Genomic DNA, 23,348 nt, shown 5'->3' on the forward strand with positions numbered 1-23,348 from the left:
TGTTAGATATTAAAAAAAGAAATTATTTTAGCTGCAACACAAGTTTAGAAACTAATTGACAAAGTATGTGCCTGGCTTACTTCAAAATGTTTCTTCTCAGTTGCGTAACTTCATTATACTTTTAAAGCTCCTTGGAAAATGAGCTTGTTAAAGTGAAGTTTCATGCATAACTCTAAACATTAGCCTGAGTTGTTTAAACTAACATTGGTGTTGTGGATTGTGGCCAGCTTTTAAAAGTGTTCTGTGAGTTTTATGAGGAAAAACATTTCTCATTACTATTACATCTGACTCCAACTGAATTTTTGTTGTAAAACAGGCCTTAAAGAATAAGCAAATATGAAATCAAGCTCTCTGTTTTTACACTCCAGGTTTCTGAGGCGAAACAGAGAGCAGATGAAGCAAAACAAAATGCCCAGGAGGTTCTGCTCAAAACCAACGCTACGAAAGAACAAGTGGACAGAAGCAACGAAGATCTGAGAAACCTCATTAAACAGATCAGAGAATTCCTAATGCGTAAAAACCTTACACTTAAATTACCTGTTTTAATTCTGCATTTGTGAAAACCCTGTCCCTGTTCTTGACTCATCCTCCAAGGTGCAACACAATAGTTTCCCTTTTCAGCCAGCCTTAATGTGTATGATGAAATCTTGAAACCAGAGAAAACCAAGACAATGGGAAAGCGAGGCCAAAATGCAGAGTCTTATTCTGCTAATTTCAGCCGAGACTGTTGTACTTCGGTAGCTTGCCAAGTCGGTTCCTAAACTCTGGCTAGAAAGACAAAGTACTATTAAAGGGAAGGAAAGTGGGAAGCTCTGAGTTTCTCTCTCAGTAAGTAGGTGAAGGTTAAATGAGGACCTTGCTCCCTAGTGAGCTGCCCCATGGCAAACCCATTCCTTCCCTGTTTGCGCAAGGCTGAGTATGCTGTTAACACAGATACATTTATGTGCAGCTGTTGGCTTAATTTCCTGCAGGCTCTTGTCTCTTCCCCGTAGCCCCAGCATGGTGTGGCTAATCACCAAGATTTTCAGGGCCTATGCTTCTGCCAGGCCTCTGCTTAGAGGGAGGTTTCACCCTAAGAAAGCAGTTTTAATGCCTCTATTTTCTGCAAGTCCTGGGGAAGAAGTTCTCCCATTATTTTAAGGAGCAGTCAGACAAGCATTTTGAGTATTGAGACCTCGCAGTGGCTTTCAGGAAGCTTTCACTCACATCTGTCCTTTGTGTCGTTCTGCTAGAAGACAGTGCTGACCTGGACAGCATTGAGGCAGTGGCTAACGAAGTGCTGAACATGGAGATGCCAAGCACTCCCCAGCAGCTACATGCTCTGACAGAAGATATTCGTGAGCGTGTAGAAAGTCTTTCTGATGTCGAGGTCATTCTGCAGCAGAGCGCTGGGGACATTGCCAGAGCAGAAATGCTATTGCAAGAAGCTAAAAAAGCAAGGTATGCAACCCTGTTCTCTATTAGCTTTGTTCTCAATCACCAACAGCTTGAATGAGATTCAATTTCATTCTGTCAGAGAATGCTGAGTTTAACTTATCCCTGATAGAGATTGCCCACTAAAGGGCAAAAGTGGCCCTCTGTAGTGTACAACTAGTTCTTTTTCCAGTGCCAAAGTGAATGCATTTTTAGTGTTTGCATATTTTTGCTCCACAGCAAAGGTGCAACGGATGTTAAAGTCACTGCAGACATGGTAAAAGCAGCACTGGAAGAAGCTGAAAAAGCTCAAAATGCAGCTGAAAAAGCCATCAAACAAGCTGATGAAGATATTAAAGGAACTCAAGACCTGCTGACCTCAGTGAGCCCTTACCAAATATTTATTAAGATATTAAAAACAGCACTAAGTCTGATACTTAGAAACCAATGTCAAATTGTCTGGGGAAGGCTCTTAAGTACCACAAATCAAAGACTGCATTCAGATGAATCTCAACCATTCTTGCCTCCTCATAAGCTTTTAAAGTTAGTAGGTCAGATACTAGGGGCTCATTTGCTCTTCAAAAAGAGGCTTTTCTCAGCACATATTTAGCACCACTCAAGTGAAATGAGCAGGATTGTAGCCCTTTAACCAGGGTGCGCCAGAATTCCCAGAAAGTCATACTTACCAAGCACATCATGGTAATATATTGGTGTCTTCAAGGAGCCATGCTGTCAATATCATCCACCACTGCAGCATGAGATTGTTTTAAAAAATGCTGTAATATTGTCAGATAATATATTTTCAAACTTCAACAGATGTTCATAAACCTAATGACACCATAGTGCTATACCCATGAAATCTGGCCAGCTTGGAAGATAAGCAACCTCACAAGTTCATTATTAAATGATAGAGTCAAATGCCTGAAGTTCTGCCTGCTGATTAGGCAACTCTCACCTCTGTGTAATACAATCGAGTTATTTTTAACTAGGTTCCTTAATGGTGTTTGTAGTCCCATATTATCTTTAAGGTGGACTCTTTTACCCTGACTGCAATTAGCTATTTGTAACAGGAGTAAAACACTGCTTTTTAGCTCAGATCTATTGACATGAACTAATTAGAGTTGATCAGGGCTTACCCAGAAAGCACAGTATTGTATCCAACAGCTTTTTGAAAATGTAACTGTTGTCCATCTTCCTGGTTAGATTGAATCTGAAAATGCAGCATCTGAAGAAACATTGAACAATGCTACCTTACGCCTGTTTAAGCTAGAAAAGAGTGTTGAAGATCTTAAGCAAAAGGCTACTACAAATTCAGAGAATGTGGACAATATAGAAGAAAAAATTGGTGTTGCAAAGAAAAATGCTGAAGAAGTTAAACAGGTGAGAAGTTTGGGAAATATCCTAAGGGAAGATCAACAATACTCACATCCCAGGTTTGGCTAGGGGTACATCAGTGAATATGCTTGATCCAGTTTGTTTACTAGTGAAATTGGAGGGGCAAGAGGGCGGGGAAGGGGGGGAAGCTTAATACACTTAAAGATAGCCATTTTTTACTTGGTCTGCTACCAACTACATTGAGAAAGAAGTATTAGGAGTTGTCAGGTTCTAAAATAGTAGCAGGAAATATATCTTGCTGTCATGCTGCCAGTCTGTCATTGTTTTTGTCCCTCAGCTTTACTATCTGCTACAGGAGAGAAAGCTTTCTTTTTTCCTTCTATAAAGGACTTGCGATGAAATAAGTGACAAAAAAAATCCTTGGCTCCATCTAAAACCAGAGTCATTTTTAAGTATCAAAGAGAATGAAAAAGTCCCTTTAAGAGTGCATGGCATCTCTCCCGATTTCTGCTATTCACCTTCACCTTCGTAATACCAAAAGAATGTTCGTTCAGTAACAAAACAATTTACAAGTCTGTCAAAGGAAGTTTCATTGCTCCAATCTGTTGTCTATAGTTAAGCCCTCAGTCTCAAGAGGGCAGCTTTCCGCCAGGAGAAACGTGTTATCCATCCAGTCAGTTATCTGCAAACAGAGTATTTCAGGTGGCCGTCAAGTAAACACAGGAGACTTGCAGTAGTGCTGCAGCTTGTAAACTTGCTTTTTTGCTGAATTCAGTTGGGTCCCTGTACTCCTTAACCTTAGCCTTGTTGAGAAAACCACATCTGAGAAGCCAACCTGGTGTCTTCTCCAACACCTACACCTGTGTGAACAAGGCAGCTGTTCTCTTGTTACTGAAAGGGCAACAAGGGTATTCCTCCCTAAATCAAAGCATTCAGCCAGAAGCCATGCCCATTCCTTACCATTACATGCAGCTTTCCAGCTGTACTAGGGACCATGGCTTCCATTAGTTCACAGAATTGTACAGTTGAATCCTGTAAATCCTTCGCAAAGATTAGTATTAAAGCTGTAGATCAGCCACAAATCTGCAAAAAGGGCAACTCATGAGTCTTTGCCCCAGCTATTAAAGTCTTGAATAATCAAGTAGGAAATACCCCAGCACTGTTTCCACTTTAGTTAACTGAGCTAACAGTCTCTACTCTTGTCCTTATCCTGATTAATAAAGTTAAACAGTGGAAATGTAAACTCCCCTTGAATATAGTCTTTTAAATGGCTCCATCTTGTGCTTGAATCCGAAACAACAGGTCCTCAATAACGAGCTGAACAGCAAATATAAAACAGTGGAAGATCTCATTGCCAAAAAGACAGAAGAATCAGCTGATGCTAGGAGGAAAGCTGACATGTTGCAAGATGAAGCTAAAGCGCTGTTGGCTCAAGCAAACAGCAAACTCCAGCTGCTCAAAGGTAAGTCTGTTCTGAGGAGAGAAGTCTTTTTCTTAGAATATGAAGCAGTATCATGCTGTTAAACCAACTACTCATCAGTAGGAGGAAAAAACCCACAGTAGTTACTTGTCACTGAGGTTTGATCTGCTTACCTATTCTTATGGACACATATGAATGAAAGACTTCAAAAGAAAGCTAAAACCTACAATGAGACACAAAAACTTCTGGTATGGCACCTATCTGCTCAACAAAGAATTTCTACAAGGAAGGATTAGACAGAATAAAACTACCATGCTTTATGACCAGGCCAACCTATTCAGCAATATTAAAAGCAGTCAACCTCTTGACAGCCTACACAGATCTCCCATCCAAACAATAGTCCCCCCAACCCCACCCCATCCTGGAAAGCACTTAAAACAAAAGGTAATTATGATAGGATGTCCCTTCCAGTTTACATATGAATTGAACACTTATAATTGCTAATAAAGTACATTGAAACAGGAGAGGGCAACCTGCTCTTAGCTGCCAGGGAGGAAGCTAAGTTTTCCTTCTGTTTTGCCAGGCCAGGAACCCATTCTTCTTCCCCTTAGCTGCTCTTGCAGTTACAGTGACTCACTAATTAGTCTTGACCACAACAAGCCAAAACCTTTCAGTGTTCTGTAAAAGTCACCATAGAGAATAATGACAATTATTTTCAACATGAATCAAAGAATACTTTGGATTTCCACTTATGGAAAATTACTTCCTTGTTGCTTTATGTCCCAGTATTAAGAAAACAAAAAGGTGCCAGAAATACAAAGGCTTTGTGTTTTTTTTTCCAGTCACATTCTTCCACAATGAAATAAATTTGAACGGTAGTTTATCCATAACAATAATTACTTTACATTTTAATGCATTAAAACACTCGTGATGAAGCTGTTTTTCCCTTCCTTTGCTGACAGACTTGGAGAATACATATGAAAACAACCAAAAAGTTCTGGAAGACAAAGCCAAGCAGTTGGTGGAGCTGGAAGAGACAGTTCGCTCCCTCTTACAGACAATCAGCCAGAAAGTTGCTGTTTATAGCACTTGCTTATAAATGGGGGCAGAAAATGCTTGATGAAATGTGTTCAGGATGGGTTTTTACAAGTATTACACTAGCTCTTTTTTGACATTACACTAAGACCTGATAAAGTGAACAGGTTTGATATTGACTTTAAGTCACAGAACCAAAGACAAGTAATTTTTTGATGTTGAAAATAAACAATACTTTTTTATCACTGTATGTACCTAGTATGACTCATTAACTGCCTTCTTGTTTTCAGTAGCCAAAATGGTAAATCAATTAATCCTTTAGCTTCTGCAAAGTCTTGTTTTTAACCTAGATAGAGAATATCCTAATAAAATCTTGGCTCCAACTATATAATTCAACGTAAGGGCTCCAATTACTGTGAAATACAGGATGATCTCTCAAAACATAGTTAAGAGTGAATAAAGACATACTGTCCTTGGGTTGCTAGCTAGCATTTCCCCCACCTTAATAATCTAAAAGGAATATTTACCCTCTGTGTGATGTCCATTTAGGCTTAACACAAGTTTCATTGCACTGATTATGAAACCCTTGATTTGTGAAGTGGAAACAGAGGACAGCATTGAAGATGTGAGTATGGTTTATATTTAAACACCAAATTTATGTGATTAACCAAGCCTGGAGGCTCAAGCCTCTCTGGAAAAGAAACTACACTGTTTACAGTGCACTTAATGTGAATCAGTTGAGCTGTACATAGGCTTTTCTCAAAGCAGCACAGAGGCTCTCTAAAGACAGCTTGCACTTATCAAAAACACATAAAAGACTAAGTGCAAGAGTACCATCCAGTTGTTCACCATAAGCTACATAAGCTCCAAATTATTTGGAGAACAGTGCCCCTTCAGACAATTACACTGTATTGCACCAATATTCACCAACTACATATGCACAAATTAGCATCCTCCTCAACTGTAACATGCATTTTCATATCCTGACTGCTAACTCAGACCTGAGGAATACAGCTGCATATATACTTTGATCAAGCAGCTGTTTTTGATGTACAGTAAGCTATACTAATGTTAGCAAAAGTTAGTCAGGACAACTATGGCAGAATACAGCACCACCTAAGCAAACTGAGGAACAGTAACTTTAAAAGTTACCCCAAACCACCACAGGTTACAAATGCTACAGCAAAAAAGTCCAACACAGAAACTGACTGCCATATCGGCATCGTACACTGGTTCACTGACAGTATATTTAGCATCTGTTAAAAATACCATCTGCAAACTTTGCAACATCCAGCCTTAACTGCTGTCAGACCCCTTATAGGTGGCTCAGTAGCTCCTCTCATTTCTACCTTTACAAGCACTCGTTATACACTTAACTGAAGCACAAAAGGGATAGAGAAGTAACAATCCAAGGCCTTGAATTTTTTTCAAAGTGGCTGGGAGAACATAGTTTCCAGTACAATTTCTGTAGTATTCTTGGTCAAAGGTTTCCAGATTTCATTTGACAAGAGGAAAATGAGATGGGAGAATTTAGAGTTGATTAAACGCAAGGAGGAGCTGTAGTAAGAGTGCCAAAAAGGAAGACTGTCACAATTATTGGGAGTATGGGGCAAGGGGGGAAAAAGCTGTTTTTCAGAGATCAGGTCTTCTATGAAGGACAGCTGGCAAAGCTCCAGATTAACACTCCGTAACATTTACCAGCAAGCAGAAGTGGGCAGATCCATCAGGAGAATCTGGTTTTCCTCCCAGAGTATTACCTCACCTTTGCTTTACCTTCAGCAGCTTCCTACTAACATCTGAAAGCACATCCACCTTAATTCATTTATTCCATCAATTCATGGATATCTCAGGTTATCTCACAGCCTGGTGATAAGCTTAAAGGCCCTAGCTTCCTCCCATCTGCATCTATATTGTACTTAAAACAGTTAAAAAAAATAATAGTTTTTCTGGTTGATTAACTGAAATCTTAAGAAAACGGTAGTGTTGACATACATTTCCATCATTCAATATGGATAATGGATCAATACTTGAATGAGAAGTTCTAAAGAAAAAGAGATGGGAGGATACAACCATCTTGTCTATATGCAAAACCAAGTAGCTGTTAACTTCTTTAATGCACATTTCTCATCCATCATCCACTGGCGTAATGAATAAAGGACATGAACAAGATTTCAGCATGTGTTAAGATTTTGCTGTACAAATCAAGGCAGAGGAGCCAAACAAAGGAATGACATCCCACAGAACAAAATTAAAATGAGCTACTAGAATTTTGCACATTCTCTATGCAAAAGAGGTATTCTTAAGATGCCATTCATTTGAAGACACCATTTTCTTCATTTATCCCATAACCCAGACACTAACAGGAATGTCAGGGCTGGTCAACAAAAATAAAAAAAAGAAAACCCCAAGATTCTCCAGCCATGTTAAATATTTATTAGTGGAAGGCTACAGACCTTTCACATATTAAGCTCTCTTATTACAGAAGAGATGCAAAGAGAGCATAAAATAGAAAGGAGAGGAGAGGAGAGAGGAAAAAGTACGTCTAAATTGTGTGGAGAGCTGACACTGCAGCCCTTACATGTGGAAAGTGCAGAGGAATAACCCTCATGCCACTGGAGTTAACAGCACTGCTTCAATACCCAGTTTCAGCATTTTGAGATTACTTTAAGTTAGGTGGACAATGGAAAAAGTTTCAAAAACAAAAAAGAATATGTAGCAATAAGATTAAATTTTCTTCAGTTCTTCATTTCTCCATCAGCACTTGATTTTTTTCCCCGATGAGTTTTCAATATGAAAACGTGTGGAGAATCACACACAAATGGAATAATTTTCTCTTTTAAAAAAGTTAATATAGTTTTAATCCACCTATATGAGCCCCTCCCATAATCCTAATGCTACTAGATCAAAACAAATTTTTGTACTTACACTTTAGAAGAAACAGGTTAAATACTAAGTTAATCCTTTCACAAGGAAACACCACAATATTATTGTGCGGAAGTGACAGTGGCATTTTAAGTGCCAGCATCCAACTGGTTTAGTCTATCACTACTTCAAATAAGAATACACCAGATATGCTGGACACTTATCCAGAGTTTTGACCAGCACACCTGATTATCTCACACAGCAGCGAAATGTTTGGTTTTGTAAAAAGAGAAGAGAGTTCTTTCAGGCTGTTTTTCTGCAACATTCATAAAGTAAATAAACATGTAATTTTAAGTATTTAATTTACAAGGGACTGGAGAAGTCAACTTGTCCCAAACCCTATTTGGTTAAATATTTGCTGCTTAAAATGAAAAGATTCACTTAATTCAGTCCTAAAATCCTCAGATTCATCCTTCCATAAAAGCCCACAGTCCATTTTCAGACATTTACTATATATGTACAAAGAACTGCTCTTTCATTTTAGAAGTTGATAGCTTTGCCAAAAGATGCTGCTAGGTTTGCTTCCCTGAAGGCTTCTGACACTGTCTGTAGAGAGCAAACACAAACGGTAGAAGTCATTAATATTTACTCTGCACATAATTATAGCATGTCTATGCAACCCCAGTGTTCAATCGTTTGCTCTTTTAAGAAAACTTACTGGATGCGCATGGCAAACTCTGGCTACATCTTCACATGATGCTCCATATTCCATAGCAAGAGCTGCTTCATTAACCATCTCACCAGCGCCCTGAAATTTAACATTATCTGTGATTAGCTTAAATCCCTATGCAGTTGTCCAGGTTCTTCTGAATCACTAACTAGAAAGTATCTGGCTTGTCAATAAACATCTTTTGCTAAAAAGTAGTCATAACTGGCACTTCAGCTGTGTTCTAACATCAGTTATAAGTATTCAAGCTACCTGGCAACTGCTCAAGCCTAGTGTAAGTGTGAAAGATACTAAATCAGAATACTTGGTCTTTGATTAGTGAAGGCTGTCGTGAAAAATGCCCAATTTTTAAACAAGATACTGGTCAGGTAATGCCCACATTCTGATCAAAGCTATTGTAGATTATCATTTCTGGAAAAAAAACCAAAAACAAAAACAAAAAAAAACCCACCCACAGAACTTTAAATGCCCTCCTGGGAAGTTAAACAGACAATAGTTGCTAAACAAAAGTGTTACTACATTAATAAAAATGATGGTGCAGATGTGAGTTGTACCTGAGTATTTACGCAGAAAATATTTCTTTGGGGCATTGAAAATAAAACAGTGAAATCTCCTGTTATTTTCTTACCATTCATATACACAATCATAAGACCTCTCCTCTTCTCTTTATTGATGAAAATTGCTGTCTGTCTCATACTGATAACCCTGAGCTGTGCTCTCTTAAGAGGATGTGGATTTAAATGACTGTCATTGTTAGAGAAAATAACTAGCATAACATCTTGCTATGTATTCCCATTAGAAAGGATTAGTTATTGGATTCAGGAACAAAAAGCCTATCTACCAAAGCACCTGTAACAATGTACTTCCAAGTGTTTTTAACTTGTCTCTGACATTTAGTAATGAAAGCTTATATTCAGTTATAGAAGAGAACACTGGTAACCAAAGACTAAAATATCAAGAGTTCCATATTTTCAGTGTACATAATCACTGAATAATAATTCTGAAAGGAATATTACAGTGCTGATCTTCTAGTGCTGACAACGTAACCGTAGGAACAAAATTTCCTTTCCAGCAAAACAGAGAAGTCTGTCTTAAGAGTGGTCTTTTGTAAAGAAAACTGCATACAAAGATGTATGGAAGTGTTCCTGAATACATCTTTAGGAAGAAAAGAGTACTCAACAGATAAGATGGGGGGGGGGGAGGGGGAAAAGGGAGAGATTAGGGTCTAAGATACAAACTCTGACCTGTGCAGAGGAAAGTGATCCTCTTCCCAAACACAGTTTTCTGGTTTGAAGCCTTTACAAGGAATTTTTCAGAGTTCCATAAGCTACTGATGTAAGATTTGGTGACTGCAGCACAAGGTACCAACTCTGCTGAAGTCTAAAGTTCAGAAAAATCTAAAGAGCCACAATACTTTCTGCTTGTTCTTTTGAGTATTTGGCAGTATTCATAAAGAACAACCAGTCAGAGTACTGAACCACTTCAGCACTTCTGAGCAAAAAACATAGCTGAGTCCAACTCCAAACTAACAGAAAAATGGGAGGAGAACACGACTGCAGAAGAGAACAGTACAGGAAAGTGACTTTGGGAGACTCAAGCCTTCCTTCTTTTTATAAGCACCTCTTTTTCTCCTAACCTGGTAACTATTTTGCAACTGCGTAATACTAAATAAATCAAAAACCTGACAAGACAAAGAGAGTAGCACTGTTTACAATACTTACTGCGCCTAAAATGTGAGCGCCCAACATCCTGTCTGTTGATTTTTGACTAAGTATCTTCACCATGCCATCTGTGTCAGCATTTGTCTTTGCTCTACTGTTAGCAGCAAATGGAAACTTCCCAATTTTGTATTCTGTCCTCTACAAAACAGATGTGTTACTGACATTCAGTTAATTAATGACCTGAAAGATCAACAGGAATTATGTAACCATGTGGACAGCTGGATAAGTATAAAAATAAAAAATTAATTCATAAAAAGAAGAACTAAGAGGGATATAAAAAGGAATAATCAGAAAAGGGACAATACTAACTTTACAAAACAGAAGTCATTAAAGAGGACTGCGATCCTTGTGAGAGTGGCCTGGAGGAGAGAGACTCGTGTCTTAAGAACCATTCAATCATTCACCCTACACAACAAATTCAGAATGAGAAATTTTCCTAGAAAACTTAAGATAAATAACCAGATGAATAACCACTACTAGACTATTGAAACTATGTTCTTGATGGCAAACCAGTTTCTTTTGAGAAGAAAGAAAAGCAGTACCTCTTCTTTCAGCTGTTCTTCTGATTTGCCAACCCAGGCCACTTCAGGGTGAGTGTATATCACGGAGGGTACGCAGTTATAATCGATGTGAACTGCTCCCCCAGCCATCCCCTCCACACAGAGAATGCCTTCATCCTCAGCTTTGTGCGCCAGCATAGGTCCAGCAACTACATCACCAATAGCATAGATGCTATCAGACCAATGAAACAGAACAAAACACTGTTTAAATATGTCCTAGCACCACTAGTCTACCTTTTATGTAAGGGTCAATTTAAAATGTATTACTTAAAACAGAAAACTAATAAAATTAAAGTAATATATTTCAGAAGACATACGGAGAGTATAAAGGGACAGTTTTCACCAAATGACCACATTCCAAAAAGTACCACTAACATAAAATACGCACAGTAACTTTTAAGTTATAAAACTTTCAAGGTTGACTAAATATCTTTATTTGCTGAAATAAATAGACGTTTTGAGTTTTCCTTTTCTACAGAAAACTATATTCAATAATTAAAAATGAAAAAAATGTTTTTTGTAGATTAATTTTTTTTAGAGTTCTACTTAAAAAAAGCAGAAAATAATATTTGATATTACTTACTTTGGAATTTTGGTTTGGAATCTGTTATTGACTGGGATTCTGCCCTTCTTATCAAGTTCAATTCCAATATCTTCAAGACCTAGATTTTTTGTGAAAGGACGTCTACCAATGCAAACTAGGAGCACATCACAAGTTATTACTTCTGCCTTGCCACCAGCAGCAGCTTCAACACTACAGAAAAATAAGGAACAAAAGTGTTAAGCTGTAAGCTTTCAGTGTTATGCTTCTCTGACAAGCAATCAGTATGATCCAGATGGTGACCTACTGGCTGAATCTGGCACCCACACCACTTACCTTCAGTCTGCCCCCCGCTCCCTTCTTCCCTGCAGGAGTTGAGGTGTGAAAGAGGGAGAAAGGGACAATAACTGCTCCTACGTTTGTTAGTAACTCTGTTTTTACATCCAGAAACTCAGGCTACATATCCATTAGCAATTAGCATGGCCTGATAGGAGCAAATCTGTAGAGCAAAGTGTCTTGGTGCTGAGTACTCAACATCCAAACTATATGTCTTTTGGGGACAGAAGGGTGGGATGCGCAAGCTCGCTTTTGGCCTAAGAACTGACCACCTGTTTGCAGTTGCCATGCGTTAGGTGCATTCCTCAAGTGCATCTTCTGGTTTAACTGCATCCAAAACAAATTTGGTTCATATGCTGAGAGCACAGGAGTGAACCAAAGCATGGTGAGGATAATTAGGAAACTTGCTTCAAAAGCATACTCCTGAACCAAAATGAAATACTAAATGCAGACACAGGCTACACGACACCCAGCCAGCATCAGCCTAGTACATATGAGGCCCAAATCTACGACTTTTACAACAGTGAAAGACAGACTATCCTGAGGTATGGAGACAGAGAAACTAAAATTGATCATGTTAAGACCCCAGTGAATTAACAAACCACTTAAACCTACTGTTAGTAACGTTAAGTATTTTCTCAAAATTCCAAGCACAATTTATGTAAACAGCCCGCACACAGAATACATCAACAAGCAAAAGAACAGAAGTAGTGTACAGGCATGGACTTTTACAAAGCAAATTTGCTTTGTATGTTTCTACATTAGCTGTTCACATACAAGCCTCCAGAAGGTTTGAGTTTTGTCATTAAAAGACACTCCAGGGTAGTTTCATTTACTTTTGCTCTGAAGCAATCAAATCCCTATCACACTTACTTGGAGACAAGGACATAACTGGAGATATATCAGACTACTTTTAAATAGGTTTCAAGGGATGGGTGGAGGGATATATAGCATTCCTTTAGTTTGATGTAAAACACTTACGCTACATCAATTTTTCCATCTGGCTTCTTGGTAGCACCAGTAACTTTGGTGTTTAGTTTAAACTTAAGTCCCTGTTTCTGAAGAATACGTTGGAAGTTTTTAGAGATCTCCATGTCGATTCCCATTCCACCAACATGGCCCATGAACTCAACAGCTGTCACATCTGCACCAAGGCGCTGCCAAACTGAACCCTGCAGTCACAACAATATACTTGAAGAAGAGTTTTTGAAAGGAAAACTTGAGGCTTCTTTACTTAACATTTACCACTTAGCTCGTAAACTCTGCAGAAGAGGGGCAACATACAACAGCAAACTGTTCAGTTTTACAAACACTACAGAATAGACAAAATACGTTCCCTCTCACCAGCCTTTCACAGCTAACAAAGTAATTAAATATAAAATAGGTATCTTTTAGGTTATAGGTATATAAAAGTTCAAAATCGAAAATCTGAGTGTAGCTCAGAAAGCCCAAAGGAAGTTATTTGTGGTGGTCTAATATTACTGCAAGCTAAATCGAAACAATGTTATGTTAGGGAAATTATTTATGCAATAAAAGAAGTATATAACTACTGCTACTTCTGTATGCATTTATAAATACAGCCACTAACAGCAGCTTCTGAAACAAAAATCCTATGCACCCGCTTACCTCAAGTTACCCACATCCATCCAACACAGTATTTCACTCTGCTTACTTTTTCCCTCCTTTATGGTCAGCAGGCCAAGTGACCACTAAGCAGATATGTAAATTTTCAAGCAGTTGAAAGACCAACAAATATACGCTGTTCTTCAACCAGGTAAGTACAAGGCAAAAGGAGTCAGACCAAAATGAACTACAAAGTCTCCACTCCTTTGGTTATTAGATATAACGGGTGCAATCACATCACATCAAAACTTTCAGGGATTAACTGGTATATAACACAAGAATTTAATATGGCCTAAAATGAATTTTCCTTAATAAAAAAAAAAAAAAAAAAAAAAAAAAAGGAAGTTCTCTTATCTACATATACATCAGATACAAACCTCAGTGAAAGTCAACCCCCCAAAACCAGTATAGGATGGCCTTATCCTATATGTTCCTCTCTTATTTCTCTACTTGGCTAACTAGCTGCAGGAATACTTATCCTACAACACCTATCCCACATTTTCAGGTAGAAAAGGGAGCCAGCAGGCTACAACATCTGAATATTTTCATTACAAAATCCCTCAAACAAACAGCTTTTTGTTAAGTGCTAAAAAAAACAATCAAAAATTTTTAAAAAAAGTGTTTCTTTATAAATTAAAGATCAAGTGTTTAAAAGTCCTCTCACCAGTTCCACACCAATGACTCCTGCACCAATGACAACCATCTTTTCAGGAACTTTTTTTAGTGATAGTGCACCAGTAGATGATACAATATTATCTTCATCAATCTAATGACAGACAAAGAAATCCACAAAGGGAGATTTACAGTCTCTTCTATATACTGCATATAAAACTCACAGAAGGTGAAAAATAATCAGATGCAAAATATTATTACACGTTAAGTGTGCTGAAAATCAGAACCACTAAGATTCCTAATACGTACAGTAATTCCAGGGAAGGGAGCAACTTCGGAACCTGTAGCTATAAGGATGTTCTTTGTATTGATAACTTGTGTGCTGCCATCTTCTTTGGTTGCAGTGACTTGGTTTTTGCCAGTTATTTTTCCAAACCCAGAAACATGCACAACCTTTATTAATCAAAACACAGTAAATTCAGATTCAATTTAAGTAAGGTACTCTATATTTAATCTGAATCTCACTAATGCTCTAGAGAAGCTCATATTTTCTGCTAACACTAACTTTTGCATCGCTATCTGGTACAAATTACAAAGTAATTTGATACTGTTCTCTTTTAAGTAGATTTAAGAACAAACTGAACTGTTCATTTAAAATATCCTAGAAGTGAAGCATTCAGACTCTGCCATTGCCGAGTCGGTCACTCAAATTTACGTAACAAGAATGTGACAGTGTATAAAGCATGAAACTTGGATCAGAAAAATCAGATATACCTCAGTATGCAACCCAAACTAACCTTGTTTTGTTTAAATAAATGAGCAATTCCACCCGTTAAGGCCTTCACTGCACCACTCTTCTGTTCCATCATCTTCTCTAGATTCAAACGCATTCCTGTAACTAAGGTTTAAAAAAAAAAAAAAAGCACCCATATGAAGCATTTCAGTGTTTTTACTTACAGGACACAACACAAAAACAAGTAACAGCTCTGACACAGAAAGATGTGTTGCATGGCTCTATTAAATGCTAATGGTAACATTCAACAACTGATACGTTAAAAAGCAGTATTACACTCTTCCAATATTCCTTATCTATCTAGGATTCAAGGAGTACCTACACATCCCTAGCCTTCCAGTTGTCAGACAAGAGATTATTTTTAAGTCTGCGAAGTTTTCTGACCAACTCTTCTAGAAGTAGAATAGTCAGATTTGAACTATAACATTTGTTGATAGAGACCACTGACATCAAACAAGTACTGACAGTTTGCTCTACACACTCACTTTCAATTCCTCTATTAGCAAAATCTTTTCCATGGGCCAAATGATACAGATGTGAGTTGTTCAGCAAGGCCTAAAATACACAAAGAAAATAAAACGTGAATTGGGACATATTTGCAATTGAATTCATTATTACCACCAGTAAAAAATTTTAAGGTTATTTGCAAAACGTTTTCACTATTAAGGAAGTTTGACAGACATATTTAAAAAGGTATATTTCAGCCACAACAATTGTACGCAGTAGATTTTGAGTGTTTTATAGAACAGTTATATATTTAACATACAAAAAGAGCGAACAGTTAAATTCACATCTATCTTTTTTCACTCATTTCACCAGAGAGACTGGAAATTACTCCACCGAGATTAAAAAAAATAGGAACAGACTTTCAGTAGAGAAAAGAAAGATGACTGACTCACAGCAGACTTGCAGGAGAATTTCCAAATTACCTCAGACAAGAGATTAATTGTCAAAAAGAACAAGAGGCTACAGAAAAACTGGATGGGGAAAATCTATACTGAAATCTCTTGAAATTTTAGTGTAGACATTTGAGTTAAATTTTATAGCTGAGTTATTGTGCTAAAGTTACTGCAACTGCACAATTAGTTGAGCTGGAGCTAGATAGCTTAGAGCTAATGCAGGTCATTGGTTATTCACAATTTAAAAATAAAACTAGAACAGTCCTTTGACAAGAACGCTTATAAACCAGCAGTGTGAAATGCAAAACCATGTTTTGTCCCTCATTGTACTTCCAAGAAGCAAAACAGTAGAAGTATACACAGATTGAAATCTAAAGCATGCACTATAATAAACTCAAACAACATTTTGAGCATTTGGAGATAGCTGCCTTCTGTATGCACACGACTAAAATTAATATTGTCAGATTAAGATAATTACATTTTTGTGAATAAGTCTTAGCAAGTCTCACTCTTAAAATTAATTTGCTCATTTTACACAACCGCCACAATTTTGAAACTACAACAACCAAAACATTATGTGAACACCCAACCACAGCGTTAGATGTCAGTAATTACAAAGAAAAAAAATCCATGCCTGATGTACTATCCTGAGTGGCATTTTGGAAAGGCATGAACAAATAATTTTATATTGTGTCTGCGTATACAGACTACACACCCACTTCTTAAGAAGTCTTCTGCCATTCAAAAATAAATTCTGGATAGCATCCAAGTCTAGCCATAGGTTCAAAAGCATTTTCCTAAGAAACTTCACAGGATTAACAAAAAACCCCAAAGTTTCACTTAAAAAGGACAAGCTACTTAAGTAGATCCCAAAAGAGTTGCAACTTTTAAAGTAACACTGTGCTGATCTACACCTAATTCTTCAATTTTTCCTCATTATAGAAAGATATTCTGAGCTTAATTAGAGCTATTACTCACATATTTAGGCAAATTAATATATCTTTTTTAAATTTTGTATTTATACTGTATTTCCTCCTCTGATGGTAATGGAACCTCTCTGAGCAGACACACTAACGTTCAAGAAAACAGAAGAGTTCAAAATTTTCATTGAGATAATCCAGATCTGCATCTGCAAGTATTACATGACAGCAACACTTTAGAAGTCCAGTGTGGTGAGCAAAGTAAGAAAATAACCATTAGAGTAAGACAGTTATTTTTGAATGCACTTTGCAGTGAAACAAACAGTGAGGATAAGGTTTCAAAACAAGCACCATACTTGATCAGAGCTTGACAATCTGGAGGAGGAACTGTTTATATACAGCATTCCCTACTGCACAAAGCAACAGCACACAGCTTCAGAACGCTTATCCGCTCTCTGGTGTAATTCCAGCTTCCATAGCCTTGCATTATTCCATTAAGACAAAGGCAAGGTGACAATCATAGAACCATCAACATAGTTCCAGGAAGACAGACAGATAAAAAGATAAGAACTCTCAGACATTCAGGGGTTCTTAACATTCAGTCTGTTCCTGCAGAGTTTCATTCTGATAGCACACCAACAGCTTTGTAAATCCAAACTCCCACTTAAATTTTTAAAGGATCACAGCACAAAGCAACACCACATTATAGTTAAAATCAGGAGCAAACAAAAACAAAAAAGTACCTAAATAAGGAACTTGGTCAGAGCAACAAGTTTATTATTAGGGGAAAAAAGCAAACACTGTCTTCAAGCATTTTGGTGGAATGCAAAACAGCTTCCTAAGAATTGGCGAAGTCCAGAGGCTTGTTGTCTCAACTAGGTGGTTTTTGAAAGAGTAGTCCAACTGCAAGATGAAGACACCTATAATGCTGGGTTTTGGGGGTTTTTTGGAAAGTAAAAAGTACTACCTTTTTCATTCTAATCCCAGTAGCAAAGAGTTACCTTGAAAAAAGATTAAAGTTTTTCAAGTGATGCACATAACTATTGTTTTTATGAAGTTATGAGAAACTAGGTACACTTACCTTGGAAGGAATACATCCAACATTCAAACAGGTTCCACCTAATGTTTCATTTTTCTCTACACAGACAGTCTGAGGGAATGACAAAGACATTTATATAGTAATTCTTCCTCTAAGAGTGTCTTATGATTTTCATTCGTAGATTTAATTTGTGGCTCAGATTTCCCCTACTTCAATTGTTTAATCTAAAACACAAAAATGGCTCTTTGAAGCAACATTCATTACCAGAACAGAGCCACGTTCCCCATTAACACCATGTACACTTTCATACAAATCCAAGTGCTGTTCCCCAACTTCAAAAATCCACAAAGTTGTTTCAATTAAATACAACATTCAGTTTCTTGAAAGATGATCCCCTTACAATTCAAAAAACAAACCACAAAAAGGGAAAAATGCAAATCATGATAAGATTCCTAAAAACAAATAATCACAAAAAAACAGAGAAATGGACCAGTACAAGTTAAAATCTTAATAAGTAATCTTCTCTTAATAATAATAAAACAACAAAAACACAAAAACAAAACTCCAAAACACCCAACCACAAATAACATTCCATTCTCTAAACATGCTATCCTGCAAGACTCATTTCTGTAAAGTTGTGCCAATACGTTTAAAGAAAAATTCAAGTAAAGCAGAGCCAAGCAATAATAAGGTCAAAAGCAAAAGGGATGGAAAATATTTCATGACCGTCCCACCAACTTGCTAACATCAAAGTGGGCAAAGGAAAAAATGAGGAACAAACCTCAAGTAAAACCAGATCATTTAGGGGAAGAAGGGAATAGCATGGTAAACCCTTTGCACAAGGGCAAAAGAACTGCCCTCTCCTCTTTTGCAAGGGTTGTGCATGCTCAAAATAAGAGTTCCCTGGTTTACAGCCATTTACATTCGAGTCTGCTGTTAAGTGACTACCCCAGATGAAAGCCTTCCACCATTTCTTTAAATTGCTGCTTTTCTGCTAAAGCAGAGGTGATGATAACAGGAAGAGCAGCATTCACCATATCAAACCAGAAAAAACACACTGAGACATCTTGATCCCCTATTCATCCTTCCTCCTGTTTTGAGTACATGAATGCATGAAAAATGATCCAAGGGCTTTAAAAGCTGCACTATGGATCAAACAGCACCAGACAGCTCCTACCTTTACCTGATGAGGAGGTTCTGCCTCACCCACTTTCCACTTCACCCATAAGGCTAACTAAAATTGCTGAGAAGCCAACGCCCAGAGGATGCTGCTGGCATCCCATGGGATGCTGCGGTGGTGATGCAAGGTCTTAACAGGGACTGGGCTTGTGCTAACACAGGTAGCACTAAAATTCAGCAGAGTTCAGTAGAGCACACTCAGGTTTTTAACTTGGATGAGTAACTATAGAGTCTATCCTTTTGCCAGTCTCACAAAAGCATCTCATTAGATATTAAAAGATAGTAAAAACATTATTCATGCTTCTTCAATGCTACAGGTGACACACAGAAGCATATCCAAATATTTTGCCCACTCTAACTGGCTGTAAAACAGTGTAACAAAATTATTGTTTGCCATGACAAAAACCAAAACTCCAGACACTTCTTTCCCTCCTTATATAAGGCATCCTATTGTTGGTCAGAGATACGAAGCACTTAAGGAAAGTATTGCTCCAAGAGAAGCGGGCATATAGCCATAAAAAGATGCTTCGGAAGAGATGAGCATAAACTAATATGGCTGACAGCCTCTATTAAAAACTTTTTTCAGGTACTTAATAGCTCAGAGACAGGAAATATCTAAAAACAAGAATATTTATTTATTAAAGGGAAAAAAATTTCCACAAACAAGGATAAAGACAACTCAGTTATCTGCACTAGGTCACAGGCAGATGTGAAGTTCTTAATGCAAACCCAAATATTTAATGTTTTGGTGAAGTTACACAGAGGCATCACTGAAACTCAGGTGTTGTTCATTGGAATAATAACTAATGAGGGAGACAACATTTAGAATTACAGAAAAGTTTAGGTTGAATGGACCTCCTCTGTAGGTCATCTAATACAGCTTGCTGCTCCAAGCAGTTAACTTCTAAGCTGGATCAGTTTGCTCAGGGCCTTATACAGACACATTCTGAAAATCTCCACGGATGGAGATTATACAGTCTCGGGGCCCCTGTTCCAGTGTTTAACTCTGGAACTCCGGTCATAAACAGTAGCTCCTGTCCTAATCAGGTTTTCTAATTAACTCATTTTTGTCATAAAGTTCAGCTGTCATACTTCAGAAGCATTGGGACACATCAGCCAGTGGAAACGTGCTCAAGTCTGCTGGCACTGCCTTCTCATATTTCAAAATAATTAAGAAAAAAAATAATAATGCCAAGTGCCAAGAGATTAGGCCAGTCTCACATTAACAAGTAAAAAAAAAAAAAAACCCTGCTGAAATCACTCAGTATCTCCATAAATTTAGAAAATCTGCAATGCATTATGCAGTTCTCCTATGATACTCATCTCAATGACACATCATTAGTACAGATCAGATAAAGCTGCCTCTTTCAGAGAGGATTCAAAGACAACAGAAGAAAAAAAAACAGATGAGCATAAGTAAGTTTAAATGCTACAGTATTTCTATAGACATATTTTCACCTCTAAAATTCTCACATGGCAATGTAATTCCCCTGCTCACATCCAAAAAGTATGTCAGCTGAATATTGTTTTTTCATTTGAGTTCCCTCAGTCTGTTTTTCAGAACTTCGCAGTAGTTTTATTATCAGCTTTTTTGTCACTGTCTCTATTTTTTTGCCTTGCCTTTTTCCTTCTTAGCATTCTCCCCCCTGTTCCTCAAGAGCATAAACCCTCCCCAACTACCCCTTCCAGTCACTATTCAAAAGCAAGCTAACCTGAGAAGCTTCGCCACCTGCCTAGCATGGGTATATATAGCAATACCTTCACTCCTCTATTTCAATTCCTTCATAATCTGGGTAAGTAAGGTAACTTTACAGGTTTACAGGTATGTCAACAGCATCTGGTGATCCAAGATGTGACAGAAGAATTTCAGTTTTTCAGTATCACACAACACCTTCCAAGTTCACCTGGATGAATATTCTGCTATTTCAGTAACTGAAAGGTCTCATCTTACCTTAAATCCAAGCTGAGCTGCTTTGATAGCAGCAACATACCCTCCAGGACCAGATCCAATAACGGTGACATCAGCATCAACTGAAACAAGAGAAAGTTTGAGTTATTTGTTTCAGCAATTAAAATTTTATTGCAGGAATATCAGTCTATCATTTTTGAGATAACTATCAAAAAAAGAGAAAGCGAAAAGAAAAACAGCTTGTAAAAATGATGCAACTTAATAAAGTTTAGATACATAAATTACATTTCACATTGGAGAGTATCCTTCTGGACAAAAAGAAAAGTTGCCTGGAAGTATTCACTCTGCAAGTAAAAATAACCACTTTTATATTTTACCAGGAAAATTATGTAAAATCAAATGAAGAAACTGAAGACCCACCCCTCTTCCTATAAATCCTGTAAGAATTTGACATAAGGTGTTTTGACAGTTTCAACTTTTTCAACATGTTTTCTACTAATATTTAGTGTAAAGATAAATGCTCACTGAGTGCCACAGACTCACTAGTTTATAATGGAGAAAATAGGGTGGAAATGGATAACTATGTAAGCTCTATTGATTATGAATGCAGCAGAAGCTACGAACTTTGTACCTAACTCATTTCTTGCAACCACAATCTCCTTTGGCATATGAATTACCACTACTCTTCTTGTGTTACATAAAGTTTAACTTCTATTTATAGCTTGAGGTAGATAGCAAATATAACAGATAAGCCACTATTTCTGATCTAAGAACCCAATGCTGAAACAAGTTCCACTGTCACCTGGTAGACCAACTCCTCGGTTTGAAACACTGCTTTGCGGCCTCAAAGAAATTTTTCGAACAACGGGTTACCTTGATCGGCATAGGTCCTTTGCGACACTGCACAAACTCCCTGCAGGCCGTGATGAATTCGATCAAAATGGCTTCTCTAGAAATGGGGGGAAAACACACAATTTTAAAAGCTGAAGTTTTCCTCCAGGAAAGTAAACATTCAGCGACACTGGACGACCAGTTACAGTCAGGAATTACCCACAAGAGGAACAGCGGGACTGGGTGGGCAGCGACAAGGAGCAGCAGCAGCTCTGCTGCCCACCTGCGCTGCAGCCCGAACCAGCCACGGCAGCCGCTCCCGCGCCAGCCCCGCGGCCTGCGCAAGCTCTCCTCCCCTCACCGCGGGGCTCTCGAACGCCTTATCGGCACGAGCGAGGCCAGACGAGGAGCCGACGAAGAGCCCTGCTGGCCCGTCTCCCCTCGGGGCGTTTCTGGAGGCGAGAGCCCGGCTCGCCGAGCGGCGGCGCGCCCCGTGGCCGCAGGCCCGCTGCAGCGCGGAGGCGGGGGCGCCCCGAGGCCGCCAGCGCCGCCCGCAGCCGGCAAGGGCCCCGCAGCCGGCAAGGGCCCCGGGCAGGGCCGGCGCCGCCCGTTGATCCCGTAACGCGCCGGCCGCGCCGCGCCGCGCCCCCCAGACCTCGCCCGGGCCTGGCGGTGCCCCGGTCCCGGCCTTTCCGCCCTCCGCGGCGGCCGGGGCTGCCGGGGCCGGGCCGGGCGCGCTCCGCGAGCGGGACGGCTCTCCGCCGCCGATGGCGGAGGCCAGGCCGGGCCACACGCCCGCTCCGCGGCGAGGGGCGGCGATCGGAGGGGACCCAGCCCCGGGCCGCGCGGCGAGGGGCGGCGATCGGAGGGGACCCAGCCCCGGGCCGCGCGGCGCGGCGCGGCGCGGCGCAGCCCCCCCGCCCCTCCCCTCCCCTCCCCTCCCCGCGGCGGCGCCGTACCCGGGCGAGCGCGCAGGCGACGCGGCCCCAACGCTGCATGTCGGCCGCCACCAGGCCCAGGCCCGCGCCCGCCGCCGCCGCCGCTCCAAGGACTCCGCGGACTCGCGCAGGCGCGCTGCGGCCGGGGGGGGGCGGGGGGGAACCAGGCCGCGCGCCCGGGCGGGCGGTGCCGCGAGACGGAGCCCCCTGGAGGAGGCGGCCTCGCGGTGCAGCTCCGGGGGCGGCGCCCCGGGGGCGGTGCAAGGGGCGGGATGGGGCGGGGCATGCAGATGAGCCTCTTAAAGCGGCAGAGCCCAGGTTCGGTCGGGCTCCTAGGGAAGGCGCAGGGGTGCAAGAGTGCTGCGGGTGCAAGGATGCAGGTGGTACAAGGGTGCAGGGCTGCAAGGACCTGGGGGTGCAAGGGTGCTTGGGTGCAAGGGTGCAAGGGTGCATGGTATAGAAGGATCTGGGCATGCAAGGATCTGGGGGTGCAAAGATACATAGTGTACAAGGATCTAGGGGTGCAAGGATCTGGGAATGCAAGGATGCATGGTGTACAAGGATCTGGGGGTGCAAGGATGCATAATGTATAAAGATCTGGGGGTGCAAGGGTTCTGGGGTGCAAGGATGTAGGTGTACAAGGATGTATGTGGTG

General features: G+C 39.8%; 2 protein-coding genes across 3 annotated transcripts in view; one reads left to right on the top strand and one right to left on the bottom strand.

Annotated features, from left to right (window-relative positions):
• Positions 1–5,453, top strand: part of LAMB1 (laminin subunit beta 1) — a 45,462-nt gene extending 40,009 nt beyond the window's left edge. The window contains exons 28-33 of the mRNA XM_067316151.1: positions 369–513; positions 1,233–1,440; positions 1,654–1,795; positions 2,617–2,793; positions 4,051–4,210; positions 5,131–5,453. Of these exons, the coding sequence (XP_067172252.1) occupies positions 369–513; positions 1,233–1,440; positions 1,654–1,795; positions 2,617–2,793; positions 4,051–4,210; positions 5,131–5,267 (969 nt within the window). The 3' untranslated portion in view covers positions 5,268–5,453. The remainder of the gene's footprint in view (positions 1–368; positions 514–1,232; positions 1,441–1,653; positions 1,796–2,616; positions 2,794–4,050; positions 4,211–5,130) is intronic.
• A 2,160-nt stretch (positions 5,454–7,613) lies between these two features.
• Positions 7,614–22,823, bottom strand: DLD (dihydrolipoamide dehydrogenase). 2 transcript variants are annotated; one of them, XM_067316172.1, is made up of 14 exons: positions 22,715–22,823; positions 21,798–21,873; positions 20,967–21,046; positions 17,879–17,947; positions 15,464–15,533; positions 14,983–15,083; positions 14,495–14,638; positions 14,238–14,339; positions 12,932–13,122; positions 11,657–11,827; positions 11,056–11,245; positions 10,514–10,651; positions 8,784–8,873; positions 7,614–8,671 (listed from the first exon to the last, which is right to left on the bottom strand). In XM_067316172.1, the coding sequence occupies exons 1-14, from the start codon at positions 22,751–22,753 to the stop codon at positions 8,606–8,608; spliced, it is 1,527 nt and encodes a 508-aa protein (XP_067172273.1). In that variant the 5' UTR covers positions 22,754–22,823; the 3' UTR covers positions 7,614–8,605. The 2 variants fall into 2 exon arrangements, with proteins under 2 accessions (XP_067172273.1, XP_067172280.1); XM_067316179.1 differs by lacking the exon at positions 17,879–17,947.
• Positions 22,824–23,348: the final 525 nt, after the last annotated feature.

The sequence above is a fragment of the Apteryx mantelli genome, chromosome 1, assembly GCF_036417845.1.
Source record: "Apteryx mantelli isolate bAptMan1 chromosome 1, bAptMan1.hap1, whole genome shotgun sequence".
Lineage (NCBI taxonomy): Eukaryota > Metazoa > Chordata > Aves > Apterygiformes > Apterygidae > Apteryx > Apteryx mantelli.